Source organism: Lithobates pipiens, unplaced genomic scaffold (genome assembly GCF_037356315.1).
Source record: "Lithobates pipiens isolate NorthernLeopardFrog02 unplaced genomic scaffold, aLitPip1_a1.2 Scaffold_23, whole genome shotgun sequence".
Classification (NCBI taxonomy): domain Eukaryota; kingdom Metazoa; phylum Chordata; class Amphibia; order Anura; family Ranidae; genus Lithobates; species Lithobates pipiens.
Window position 1 is genome coordinate 174,104,619 of NW_027507785.1, and position 13,548 is coordinate 174,118,166.

A 13,548-nucleotide genomic window follows, 5' to 3' on the forward strand; every position below is an offset into this window, starting at 1 on the left:
CACATATTAGTTCCTCCTTGTACCCCCCTGCACACAGTGCAATGCAATACACTATAAACTTGACAGCAGAGTAAAAAATTTTTATTTCATGTGACTGTCACTGCATGTTTCTCAACTATACCTGAGCCAGTGGTGGTGGTCGCTTCACATTCAGGAGGGCGGCGCTGCCTGTCCTCCTAAACAGATCCCGACCATCCAGGAGGAGGAGGGGGGGGCGGATATTGCAGCAAGCCCGGTGTTACATGCAGGGCTTCCATCTCATCTGCCCCGACCGGTTCCATCGACCATGCAGCACTTTCATCTGGCTGCTCTTTGTCCTGGCTCTCTCCCCTCCTCTTCTCAATGTTGCTGCTAGGGCAACACTACAGGCTGGGGATAAAGTGGTCCAGAAAGTCTTCACAGGCGCAACCGCCCTCTAGCTTGGTGCCATAAAGACAGGTACTTTAAAAATACCGGTCCTGAAGTTATTTTAAATAATCCAAATCCCCAGCGAGTGGCTGGGGATCCGGATTTTGCCCTCTGCCCTACCCTGGCGCCCTAGGCAGCAACCTGATCTGCCTATTGCAAGCGCCGGACCTGCACACACACACACACACACAAATATATATAACACAAACACACACCCATTGCCAGGTGTTTGGCTAAATACAGAAAGCGATTAGGACACTGTGCTGCAGTGCTTTTTGCATCTCCCAATTGACTTCTTAGGAATTAATACTAACTCGCCTCCATCCATCAGGGAAAGCTGACAAGCAGAAGGAGCTCAAGAGACTTAATGGTTGGCAGCAATGAATTATAGGAGATGAAATTTGGGAAAGAAACTTTCCTATGGCAATCAATGGACTATTGGACTACAATTCCCAATGCTGCTAGCAGAAACTGATCTCACTGGGACTGGCCATCCAGCAGTGTTATTTACTGCATGCAGATTTTCTGGGACTATACTCATGTGCACCACCGTGAAGACTGGGCCCCAATAGCCAGCTGAAGAACTAGGGCTAAAGACTGCTCACTCAGATACCTGCCTCACAAGAAATTTGCCTATTGTCCACAGTATGAGGCATCTCTCTACGGAGTTTTAAATTTCAATCGCTGCCATTCATATAGCGTCCACTCTAATGTGGATATAGCAGACTGTTTACAGATGAGTTATTGCAGTATTGATTTTCTTTGCTATTGCTGATTTCTAATCCCATTACTTATTGGCGAGCTTGTGGTTTATCAGTTTTACTCTAATGTAGCAGCATAGAGCTCCATTCTATGCTGCTATAGCCTAGTAAACATATTGTCTTGTGAACTGTGATTGGCCTAATCCTTCACTTACTCATTTATGCGCAGACTGCTATTTACTGCAACTCATAACAATATTGAGAGTGAATTTACCACTAACAATGTTTGCTTTTCGATACTGAACCTTAGAGCCGGTTCACACTGCGGGCGATGCGAGGCGACACGACTTGCCTCGATCTGACAAGTCGCCCCCGTTCTGTACAATGGAACCGTTCTGAGAGGAGCGACTCGAGTCGCTCCGACTCAGAAAAAAGGTTCCTTTACTACTTTCGTGCGACCTCGGGGCGACTTGCATTGACTTCTATACAGAAGTCATCTGCAAGTTGCCGCTGAGGTCGCGGCAGGTCGCGGCGAGGCAAGTCGGTGTCGCCTCGCATCGCATCGCCTGCAGTGTGAACCGGTCCTTAGTTGTGTGAAGGGTATCCATTTGTGCTCCCACTAGCAGTGCAGTGTCCATTTGCTTAACCTAGTGTGTAAATGGGGTGTTTTAGACACTCGCAACAGTGAAACTTGCAAGATTGAGATGGGAGTACTGATGCAGCTCTGGACCTGATGACTCTACATAGAAACCTCGCACATCAATTTCTGGCCTGAAGCAGAGTCCTGCACTAACTGAACACAGATGGGTAGTCCCTGGCAACTACAGAACTGTTGCAGAGAGAACATGAGTATACTTTGTTACCCAGGAAAACGTCTGCTTCTTGGGTAACTGGAGAAAATTCCAAGACTAGTTACAAAGCTCCAAGTTAAAAATATAAATGACAAACATACCGAGATCAATTATTACTCAGCATTATAGCATTTAGAATGAGGTTTAGATTACAAAAGCATACCCTAATAATACGGGCTGCCTCCAACAAGACACGGCCTCGCTCCATTCCAGATTTCTGGCTCCATATTTTGAAAGCAGCTTTGGCACTTTGAATGGCTTCATTGACCTCTTTCTCTCCAGAGCAAGGAAACTTTGTAATGACACGGCCTGTTAAAATAAATAAATCAACAGGCTGAAAACAGAATTGGCAGACAGTTCCTTGGAAGTCTTCATACAACATATTCATATTTGTAAGAACCTTTGTGCCCCTGGTCCAAAATGTATGCATTTTCTATACACAACTGGATGATCATATAACCTGCAACAACATTATACAGAAAAAAGGGACCTTGACTACTAAATCCCAGCCGACTTTTTTTTTTTACTGTATCGTTTATTTAAAGTGCTTGTAAAGGCATCTTTGCATTAAAGCGGGAGTAAACCCAGTTTCAAAAAAACACAACGGCATGCCAGAAATGCTAACATAGGTTGTGCTCTTAACCAATCTTTCAAACCATCCAATAGCTGGTGTCATAACTGATCACATGTGCAGCATTATGACAGTCGAAGAATTATTAGAGGACAACATGGTGGCTTCCTTGACTGAAAAATGATAGAAGGGTTTACTTCCACTTTAAGATAAAATAAACCTTGTGTGAGAAGCAGCCCCCCCAAAATACTTACCTGAGCCCAATCTTTCTCCAGCAATGTGCACGAGTGTCTCAGCCATCCGGGACTCTCCCTTCTGATTGGCTGAGACACTGCAGTGGTGCCATTGGTTCCTGCTGCTGTCAAAGTCAGTTAGCCAATCAGGAGAGATAAGAGGCAGGGCCAAATCACAGCTCTGTGTCTAAATCTACTGCACAGAGCAGGTAGGAATAACATGTTTGTTATTTTTAGTGAAAAAAAAAAAATATGAGACTTTACAGTTACTTTAAGCAAATGTCATCCATTTTCTACAATCCATTTTAGATATAGACCGAACTGTGACCCCCCCCCCCCCCTCTTAAAGCTTTAGTTTCCCGAGATAGCTGCTGACTTATGAGATGTGACATCAGTCTATTTTTTTTTTTTTTTTTTTTTTTAATCTCACTCCATCCCCTTATCCGATGTATAAAATACAATGGAATACATAAATCTTGGTCGAATGTATGTTTTTAAAGAGTTTGCATCCTGTGTATCTGTTCTATTTGACTGCATACTTTTTTTCAGTGTCTGAACCAGAAAAATCCCCAAAAAAAAAAAAAAAAAAAAAAAAGACTAACTAAAAGGGCTCGTTCGTACCATGAGCTTTTTAACTTGTGATGCAATTTGATTTTAACATGTGTTGAAATCCTTTTTAGTCCATATTTTAACTATTTTTCACTGCATGTTATTAACATGCCCTGCAGCATGTACTGATGTCGGAAAGCCCTGCAGCAAAATGCAACACGTCCATTTTTGTTCAGCTTGCATGCAAACTGAACCAAACTAGACACACGGCAGATTGCCTTGCCCTTTAATTGGGCACTGCAGCCCAAAGCTGCTGGTGTGAACAAGTCCCAAAACCTGAAATGAGAGAAATCTAGGGGATGCCACTAGTGATCTTCTCCAGTTACTGTGCCTGTCTGTTACACCGACCCACAGGATTCAATACTTTTTGAGTCAAAGCCCAGGCACAAGCATGCACATCAGGAAAATAAGAAGTACCACCTGCATACAGGAGCTCAAAACAATGCAGTCATATTGGTGAGGAAAGGCTCTCCTGACTGCTGTAAACTAAATACATAAATAAATATACTGGAAAAACAACCAATTTGTGCAGAATTTTGAATATGCTTGGTTGAAAAATATGCACATGAATATTTCATTGCAAGGCTTAATTTTCACTGAACCTCATATTAAAGCACAACTAAACCCATTGATTTTAAAAGTGGAACTAAACTGTATCCGATCACAACAATGCAATTCATTTTTATACTTGAAGCATAGAGACATGGATGAGTTTGCATTTTTTTTTTTTTGAGAAATCACGGTGAAAAAACACCCCCCTAACATTTCTAGACATGGTTAGGTCAGGCGATTCATGTAGCATTTACTTCCTGGAATCCATCTGCCCTTAGCTCAGGCACACAGGCAGAAGGGTGTGCTTAACTGGAAAAAAAATGCCCATTAAGATCACATGTGCAGCACCTTAGCAAGTACAGATCAAACAGAGGCCAAGATGACAGTTTCATGGTCTTTAATGGATGAGAGTGTTTAGTTGAACTTTAACCACTTGCCGAACTCACTATAGCGGAATGACGACTACAGCGTGGTCGTCTAGTTCTGGGGCACCATCCCCTGATCATGCCCGCTGTGCGCCAGCTGACAGCCTGAGTAGAGAAGATAGCCGATAACCGGCTTCTCTAAAAAGGGACATCTACACTGGTAATCAAGGCACTGAGCATCAGTGTCCTGATTATCAGTGCAGGCACAACTGTGCCCGCCAGAGCTGCAAATCAGTGCCCATCAGTGTTGCCTACCAGTGCCTCATCTGTGCCCACCAGTGCCACCTCATCAGTGCAGCCTATCAGAGCCCATCAGTGTCGCCTCATCAGTGCAGCCTCACCAGCGCACATAAGTGAAGGAGAGAAATTACCCGTTACCAAAATTTTATAAGAAACTATAAAAGAAGTTAGTTATTTTTTTCAAAATTTTAATTTTGTTTATTTTACAAAAAAAATTCAGCGGTGATTAAATACCACCAAAAGAAAGCGCCATTTGTCTGAAGAAAATGATAAAAAAGGTTTGGGTACAGCGTTGTTTAACTGTGCAATTGCCATTCAAAGTGTGACAAGCAGGTAGTTTATTTGGCTTCTGTCCAAAATTGGCCCTAGTATATGTATGGGGACTTTGGATTCTGGGCTCCTTGAGAGTAGGGACCAATGTGAGTGTGCAATGTACAGGGATAGGGGGTAGACACCTCACTCAGGTTGAACTGGATGGACTGGTGTCTATATTCAACCTTACCAACTATGAAACTATGAAGCTGAAAGCTACAAATTGGCCTGGGCAGGAAGGGGGTAAAAAGTGCCCAGTAGGCTAATGGTTCAAGTGGTTGGAATGGTAGAAGGTTTTATACCTTAACCACTTTCCACTTTTTTTTTTGGCAAGATGGGCGGGCCCATTTTTTTATGATAGATGGTTTTCTCTCTTTTTTTGTGGTATGGGATGTTTGTGATGTGGTTGTGGTCAGGCTGCTGTCCAGCATGCATGCATGCATGCATGCATTTTTGGCTGGGGTGTGTGTAGAGAACCGTGGTTCAATCCTTGTCGGGGCAGGTCATGGCCACAGGTCTGGCATCTTGTTGCCTTCGGATAAGGCAGGTAACGAGTGTGCACTTTCTGGTGCATTATTTTGGATGTAGCCGGTTCTTCCAAGTTGGTGGTCACTGGCCACAGTTAGACCCACCCTTCCATTTTCAGACACGTGCAGTGACACTTCATGGAAACACACCTGCCGATGCCATTTTGGTGCAGGGCGGGCGTCGGGGGAGGAGTCCCCCCTATGAAGCAGCCATCTCACCATATATTGGCGACTATCCAAGAGATGAGTGGTTTCAGCCATATCTTGGGATTTTGTATGATCACATGTAGCTCAGTATTTTTTACTCTTTAATCGCCCTTTAATCCATCTTTTGGCCCTGAATATTGGACATAGTTGCTAATATACGTCTTATAGAACTGGTGCGCAGAGGCTGGTTTTCCACAGAGTTTGGACTCTTTGTCGATATAAGACCAGCACTGGTCTGATGTGAGTGTTTAACTATCTGCCAAGAGGGAGTTCATAAATTTTAAGTAAGTTGGTATTTGTATCCTTCCCTATACATATGTTCCATATATAAACACTGCTTTGGATTGATGTACCCATTATTATGATTTAATAGGCGATATACTGCTCTCTCTTTTTTGGGCATTTCCCCACAACCTGGTGTGTGGTCCTGGTGCTGCAATATATAACTGGGTTGTCTGTACCCCTCAACAGAAGAGTGAGCATCCCTGAATCCCCTTCCATTTCACTTGTATGTGAGTATTTGACAATTACGATGCACTAGCAATAGATGTAATATTGTTAGGTTTCAAGATATACATAATAAAAACCGAAAAAAATACAGCGCTATTCGTAAATGTGATTTGTGTAACAATGAAGCAATTGTGACAAAAAATTGTGAAAATATGTGTACGTAAAAGTAACGTTACTTTTAACGAAACGGCGTAGGGAGGAGCGGCGTATTGACGTCACCGCGATCTACGCTGAACCCGGAAGCGACGGGCAGCGTTACGAAGCCGGCCGGCAAATCTGTTTTTAGAAAGCGAAGTTTTTTTCTACTTGATGTAAGTGCAACTCTTTTTTAATTTATTAAATTTCATGACTGTATTACACTATGGCGATTCCTCTCGTTATTATATGTGCTGGGCAATGAGCGGTGTGGCCGTAGGATTTTTCCAACTACTTGAACCAAGCGTCTAAAAGGGATACATCCTCCATGCAGTCCAGGCTCAGAGGAAGTGTTTTAATATTGGCGATATCTGGTCTCTGAGATGGGATCAGTTTAGCTGGTAAGCGGCAGTAGTGTTGGTGGTGGAAGCCTTTTCTCTGCAACTTTGATGACACTTTTTCCATATTGGTGTGGTGTGTTAAAACACGTTGGAGACTACAAGCAGAATCTCTGTCGACTGGGAAATGGACTAATATTTGAACACTTGTCTATGCATTTTCTGTTTATATTTTGTTAAACTTTCGTTTTATTCTTGTATTCATTTATTTGTCTCACATAGCATTCAAGATATACATGTTATGGAAACTTGTAACGACTTGTGAACAATTAGGATTTATTGTTACAATGATATAGGAACTACTGAGGAAGCCAAGTCTAGCGAAATGCGTAGAGATTGAGATCTTTGTTTGGATCCTCCTTCATCCAGCCCATTGATACCTGTATATCATTGTGAATACTCAATCTTCATGTAAATGTCTGGGCTAGATATTGTAGTTATGGAGGATAAAGGAGTTCAGTATACCCATTTTGGGATGTTGTCACACATCCCATCTTAATGTATACTTAACCACTTAAGCCCTGGACCAATTTGCAGCCAAAGGACCAGGCCCTTTTGCGATTTGGCACTGCGTCGCTTTAACCACCTCAATACAGTGCAGTTACACCCCCCTTCCTGACCAGACCAATTTTCAGCTTTCAGCGCTCTTACAGTTTGAATGACAATTACTCAGTCATCCAACACTGTATCCATATGAAACTTGCCTTTTTCTTTGTTTCTGTCATAAATTTTTGCTAATTAGTAATTTTTCTTCATAAAATTTGGCCAAAATTTATACTGCTACGAATCCGCGGAGCGCTCCAGTCTCGGCCTTAGGAGAGGCCGCGCCTTCGGCCTAGCTCCGAAGCGGCGGCCATCTTTCTACACCCAGGCGTTTACAATGTGATCGCTCCGACGGAGCGATCACTTGTAAACAAACGGTTTCTCTCTCCCCTCTCTGTACTGATCTGTGCAGTGGAGGGGAAGAGGTCGGATGGAAGCAGCCATCCCTCCATACCCAGACCAATACTCTGCTGCCAGCCAATACAGGCCAATACTCTGCTGCCGGGCCAATACTCTCAAGGTTATCCAAAGGATTAATTAGCTAATCAAAAAAAATAAAAATAAAAAATAAAAAATAAAACACACACTAGATTCATTAAAAAATAATCGGATAGTCGTTGACTAATCGAAAAAATAATCGATAGATTAGTCGACAGACAAAGTAATCGTTAGTTGCAGCTCTACCCCCTACTGTTAACCCCTTCCCTGCCAGCGTCATTTATACAGTGATCAGTGGCTATTTTTTAGGATTGTTCGCTGTATAAATGTCACTGGCCCAAAAAAAGTGTCAATGTCGCAGTCCCGATAAAAGTTGCTGATCACCGCCATTACTAGCAATAAAAAAAAAAAAAAAAAAAATATATACATTTTTTTTTTTTTTTCCTTAAATGCTATAAATATATCCCCTATTTTGTAAACACTAGAGCTTTTGCACAAACCAAACAGACGCTTATTGCGATTTTTTTTTTTTTTTACAAAAAATAATAAACTGCAGGAGGTGATCTAATACCACCAAAAGACAGCTCTATTTGTGGGAAACAACGAAGGGACATAAATTTTGTTTTGGTACGTCGCATGACCACGCAACTGTCAGTTAAAGTGACTCAGTGCTGTATCGCAAAAAAATGGCCTGATCATTAAGGGGGTAAATCCTTCTGGGGCTGCAGTGGTTAAAGTCCTTTCTTTCTCTGTCTTTATCGAGGTATTGTACATTTTGTCTTCACGTCTTGGTGCCTAAATGCATTCAGTCGCTGTCATGTGATTGGCCGATTAGCAATTTGTGTTATCAAGCAGTTAAACGGATGTAAACGTGGCCGGTGAGCATATACAGGAAACAGTGGAAATGCCCTCTTCCATAGATGGTAAAACCTCACTGGTACATAGGCACGCTAAAATATATAAAAAGGTTGTAAAATCACTACTAAAACATTTCATTTATAGCGATTGTAAATGATCACCTTGTAAAAACAACCTATTCAGTTAAAAATAGAAATAAAAAAACAGTATAAATACCTTTTTTTCCCCTTTTTTCCCATAAATTATAAATTATCACATTCCATCAGTTGTCAGCTGCATAAGAGCTGGTGGGTGGAGAAACAACATACTGAGCTTGCCAGTGAATGGCTGTGCAGTGGGAGCATGTCAGAACAAGTCTGATCATTGGGAGGAGAGTACACAGAGTTCCCAGTATAGCTAAAGAACTGACCAAGGATGTGCTCTCCTGCTTAGTGTGGTCAGTTTTTAATACGAAAACATAGGGACTGGCAGGAACACAAGGGATTTCACATAAAGGAAGTGATACAAAAGAGAACTGGATACTTTCTCAAACAAGTACATGGTACAGCAGACACATAAGGGCTCCTTCACAGGGACGTGTCCATGTACGGAGCCCGCTCTGCTCAGTGGGGGATTGCTCAGTCGATCTCCGCTGAGCAGGCAGATGACAGGTCTGTCTCTACACACTGTGCAGGGACGTACCTGTCAGAGCGCCGCTCTCCCCTATGGGGGAAATCAGATGAAGACGGACCATAGAGTCCATCGTCGCCCGATGACGGATTCTAAAGTAGGTTTTTTCCTCCGTCACACTTTTTCGGATCAGATGCCAGCGGGCATGTCACCTTTGACATCCGTCCCTCCATAGAGGTCTATGGAGTGTCCGTTCAGGTCTGCCTAAAAAACTGACAGGCGCACCTGAACGGACAGTCCATGTGAAAGAGGCCTAAGGAGTATGAAGTACTGAGCACACAAGCAATTTGTAGTCAGGCCATATGTATAGAGGAACAGCTGACTGTATAGAATAAAAAATAAAAAATAAATAAAAAGGGGGGCACATTTTGGTACCCAGGAGGCAAAAGTGGTGCATAAAGCCCGCTGTCAGCAGTCTGTCAAAATCACTGATGGGCTGACCCTTCACCTGTATGCATACCTGAACAGTATTTATAGGGATGTATTACCCAATGCAGAAAGTCTTCATTCAGGGCATATGTCCCTATAAACCAGTACTGCTCAGATGTGCTGACAGCCATAGTGTTTTTCAACCCATTACTGATTTTGCCAGGCTGCTGGCAGTGGATTGTATACACAACCTGCGTCTCCCATGCACCAAATACACATGGTATGGGGCAAACACGGGCAAACATGGGACAAACACACCCTTGTGCATGAGGCCTTACTTTTAGCATTAGCAGTGAATCATATTTCATGGTGGATTACACTGAAAAATACTACCCAAAACAAGACAGTTTATTTCAGGCGATCTCTGATCTCTGATCGCCAACAAAATAAGCTGCGGATTGCACAACACCCACTATTCTCTGTAGCTTATAGAACTCAATACTCTGCTTCTGATTAGAGATGGGACGCTGCACAAGTCAGAGAACAACAACCAGTATTCTATGCTAGAGACATTTTCTGTTTCTGATTACAGCCGAGACAAGAAAAATCTATGCAAAGCGCCTTTAGGAAAAAGAAACAAGCTGTAAACCACACTGTAACCAAAGATGCTTTGACAACTTAAAATAAAAAACAAACAAACAAACAATGCAGTATTTGTCCCCATCTGGGGATTTCACCTTAGCTCTAACATAGGGAAAGGAATTCTGTGCACAGGCTAAAACATGTTCCTTTTCGTTCTCGCAAGAATTGGGCACTGGCTAATGCATATGCACATACCAATGTGCATGCACACAAGCCGTCGTGCATTCTCGTGCGCACAAGTGCTTCCATTCACCTGTTACAGATGCTGACGCCAAACGGGCTATTTAAACTCGGACAGTGCTCAGGATCAGTGCTGCCTTGTCTTCAGCCTCCTGGGTAACCTGTGACCTGTCAATCTGTACCCGGCTTCCAGTTGCTGACCCAGCTTGTCTTGACCATTCTCTGAACTCCACCTGCATTGACCTCGGCTTGTCCCCTGATCTCCGCTTCTGTCTGCTCCATTGGCTCCTGCTTTACTGATCAGTTCCAGACCCAACTTGTTTCCTGACCACATTCCCAATCCGTCCTATCTGTGTATGTCCTGGTCTGCCTGACTACTACTCAGCCTGCTGTCATCAGTACCAGATGCTCGCCTGTTTGCTGGAGCCATCTAACAAATTTTCCTGCCCAGGGTGGATACCTGCCCTGCTGCTAGCAAGACATACAGTCACTCGTACCACTCTGTACCCCTGTGCCTCCTGTCTACACTATCAGGGGCCCCAAGTCAGAGGTGTAAGAGAGGCCTTCCTCATCATATCAGGCTCTGCTACTAGGTACAGAAAACAAAATATAATACGGCGCACTCTGAATATGACCAGTAAACAAACTCATATAGTGTTGAATGGGAATGAACAGAGTGTAAATAGTATTAATGACCACAATGGGCTGTTACAGTCAGTAATGTCCATGAAGTATAAGGAAAAATAATTAAAAAGAAACTGTCCATAGGGGGCTGCCAGTTCCGAGTAGAAATGTAAAAAGTGCTCTGAAAAAAAGACTAATGGAAGAGGAACGGCGCCTTCTAAGTGCAGTAAAATGGTAAATTTTAATAAAATTTTTAGAAATCAATACTCACAAAAGTGGTTCATAGATGGGCATTGTAATTATTTCAACATCCGCTAGTCGCCATCAGAGAGGAGAGGCCATCAGCTGTAAATCCGGCAAAGGGATAGATGTGGATGGTACCAAGCCCGGAAACACCGCTGAATACAATCTCTCTGGTGGTTGTGGAGTGCAAACACCAGGCAGCAGCACTGGCGGGGATCGGCGTCACTTTTGGGTTAGTGGGGAGGAGCTCGCGTTCGGGACATGCGTGTCCCTTCTTCAGGCTTCTTCTGCTACTAGGTACATGATTATCTTTATCGGGAGTCAACGAAAAGTGAAAAATCTCAGCACGGATGGTTATCACCAGTCCCTATGACACCCGTCAAATGTAAGATTGCCTCAAAGTAGAGAATGTACCCTTCTCCTGCCTCTTTCTGTAGATTAGCTCAGCGAGCACAATTAACTACTTCAACCCTTTAGGACTTACTCATACTGTGCAAGCTTAATCCCAGTATCAAAATTTTCAGCCGGCAATGGGCTTTCTTGTAGCTGCTCGATCACCTTTACAGGGCGCCCCCCTGATGCAGCCTGACACCTTTACCAGGTTCTCCCGAGAGATTGGGGAGCCCTGTACCGCTTGGTGTCTAGGTACTTTGAGAGGGGAGGAAGGCACATCCAGTTTGAGGTTTACAGGCAGTTACCGGCCTGTAAAGAATCTGATCAAACCAATTTGATCAGATGCTTTTTGAGGGCAGAGGTCTACAAGACCCCAGATCTCTCCCTAAACAGGACCTGTCATGATTACTGCTAATCACAACAGTATCTCACAAAAAAGTGAGTACACCCCACATTTTTGTAAATATTTTATTCTTTTCATGTGACAACACTGAAGAAATTACACTTTGCTACAATGTAAAATAGTGAGTGTACAATTTGTATAACAGTGTAAAATTGCTGTCCCCTCAAAATAACTCACACAGCCATTAATGTCTTAACCGCTGGCAACAAAAGCGATTATACCCCTAACTGAAAATGTCCAAATTGGGCCCAAGTAGCCATTTTCCCTCCCCTGTGTCATGTGACTCATTACTGTTACAAGGTCTCAGGTGTGAATGGGGAACAGGTTGTTAAATTTGGTGATATCGCTCTCACTCTCATTCTGGCCACTTGAAGTTCAACATGGCACCTCATGGCAAAGAACTCTGAGGATCTGAAAAAAAGAATTGTTGCTCTACATAAAGATGGCCTAGGTTATAAGAAGATTGCCAAGACCCTGAAACTCAGCTGCAGCAATGTGGCCAAGACCATACAGCGGTTTAACAGGACAGGTTCCACTCAGAATGGCCTCGCCATGGTCGACCAAAGAAGTTAAGTGCACATGCTCAGTGTCATAGCCAGAGGTTGTCTTTGGGAAATAGACATATGAGTGCTGACAGCATTGCTGCAGAGGTTGAAGGGGTGGGGGGGGGGGGGGGTCAGCCTGTAAGTGCTCAGACTATATGCCACACACTGCATCAAATTGGTCTGCATGGCTGTCATTCCAGAAGGAAGCCTTTTCTAAAGATGATGCACAAGAAAGCAAGCAAACAGTTTGCTGAAGACAAGCAGACTAAGGACATGGATTACTGGAACCATATCCTGTGGCCTGATAAGACCAAGATAAACTTATTTGGTTCAGATACTGTCAAGCGTGTGTGGTAGCAACCAGGTGAGGAGTACAAAGACAAGCGTACCTTGCCTACAGTCAAGCATGGTGGTGGGAGTGTCATGGTCTGGGGCTACATGAGTGCTGTTGGCACAGGCAGCAACAGTTTGAGGGAACCGTGAATACCAACATGTACTGTGATGTAGTGAAGCAGAGCATGATCCCCTCCCTTTGGAGACTGGACTGCAGGACAGTATTCCAACATAACGACCCCAAACACCCCTCTAAGATAACCACTGCCTTGCTAAAGAAGCTGAGGGTAAAGGTTATTTGAGCGGCACAGTGGTGTAGTGGTTAGCACTCTCGCCTAGCAGTAAAAAGGGTCGCTGGTTCGAATCCCAACCATGACACTACCTGCCTGAAGTTTGCATGTTCTCCATGTGCCAGCGTGGGTTTCTTCCGGGTACAGGATAGGCTCTAAACTGGCAGCTAAACCAACTCCAAGACGTGTCCTTAGGATTGTCAATTATCTAAATATAATGTGTTTATAATGTGTTTATCTAGACCTTTATAACCACTGAGTACTTAAGTGAGCTGGTTGATAAGACCCACTGTGGAGAGTGGCCTACCCTACAATTCGCACCAAGACAAGAAATTTCAC

The 13,548-nt window shown here is 43.4% G+C and overlaps 1 protein-coding gene across 2 annotated transcripts in view; it reads right to left on the bottom strand.

Annotated features, from left to right (window-relative positions):
• Nucleotides 1-13,548, bottom strand: part of ALDH9A1 (aldehyde dehydrogenase 9 family member A1) — a 117,476-nt gene that overhangs the window by 73,870 nt on the left and 30,058 nt on the right. For both annotated transcript variants that reach the window (XM_077452630.1, XM_077452629.1), the window contains exon 3: nt 2,124-2,269. In XM_077452630.1, the coding sequence (XP_077308756.1) occupies nt 2,124-2,269 (146 nt within the window). The remainder of the gene's footprint in view (nt 1-2,123; nt 2,270-13,548) is intronic.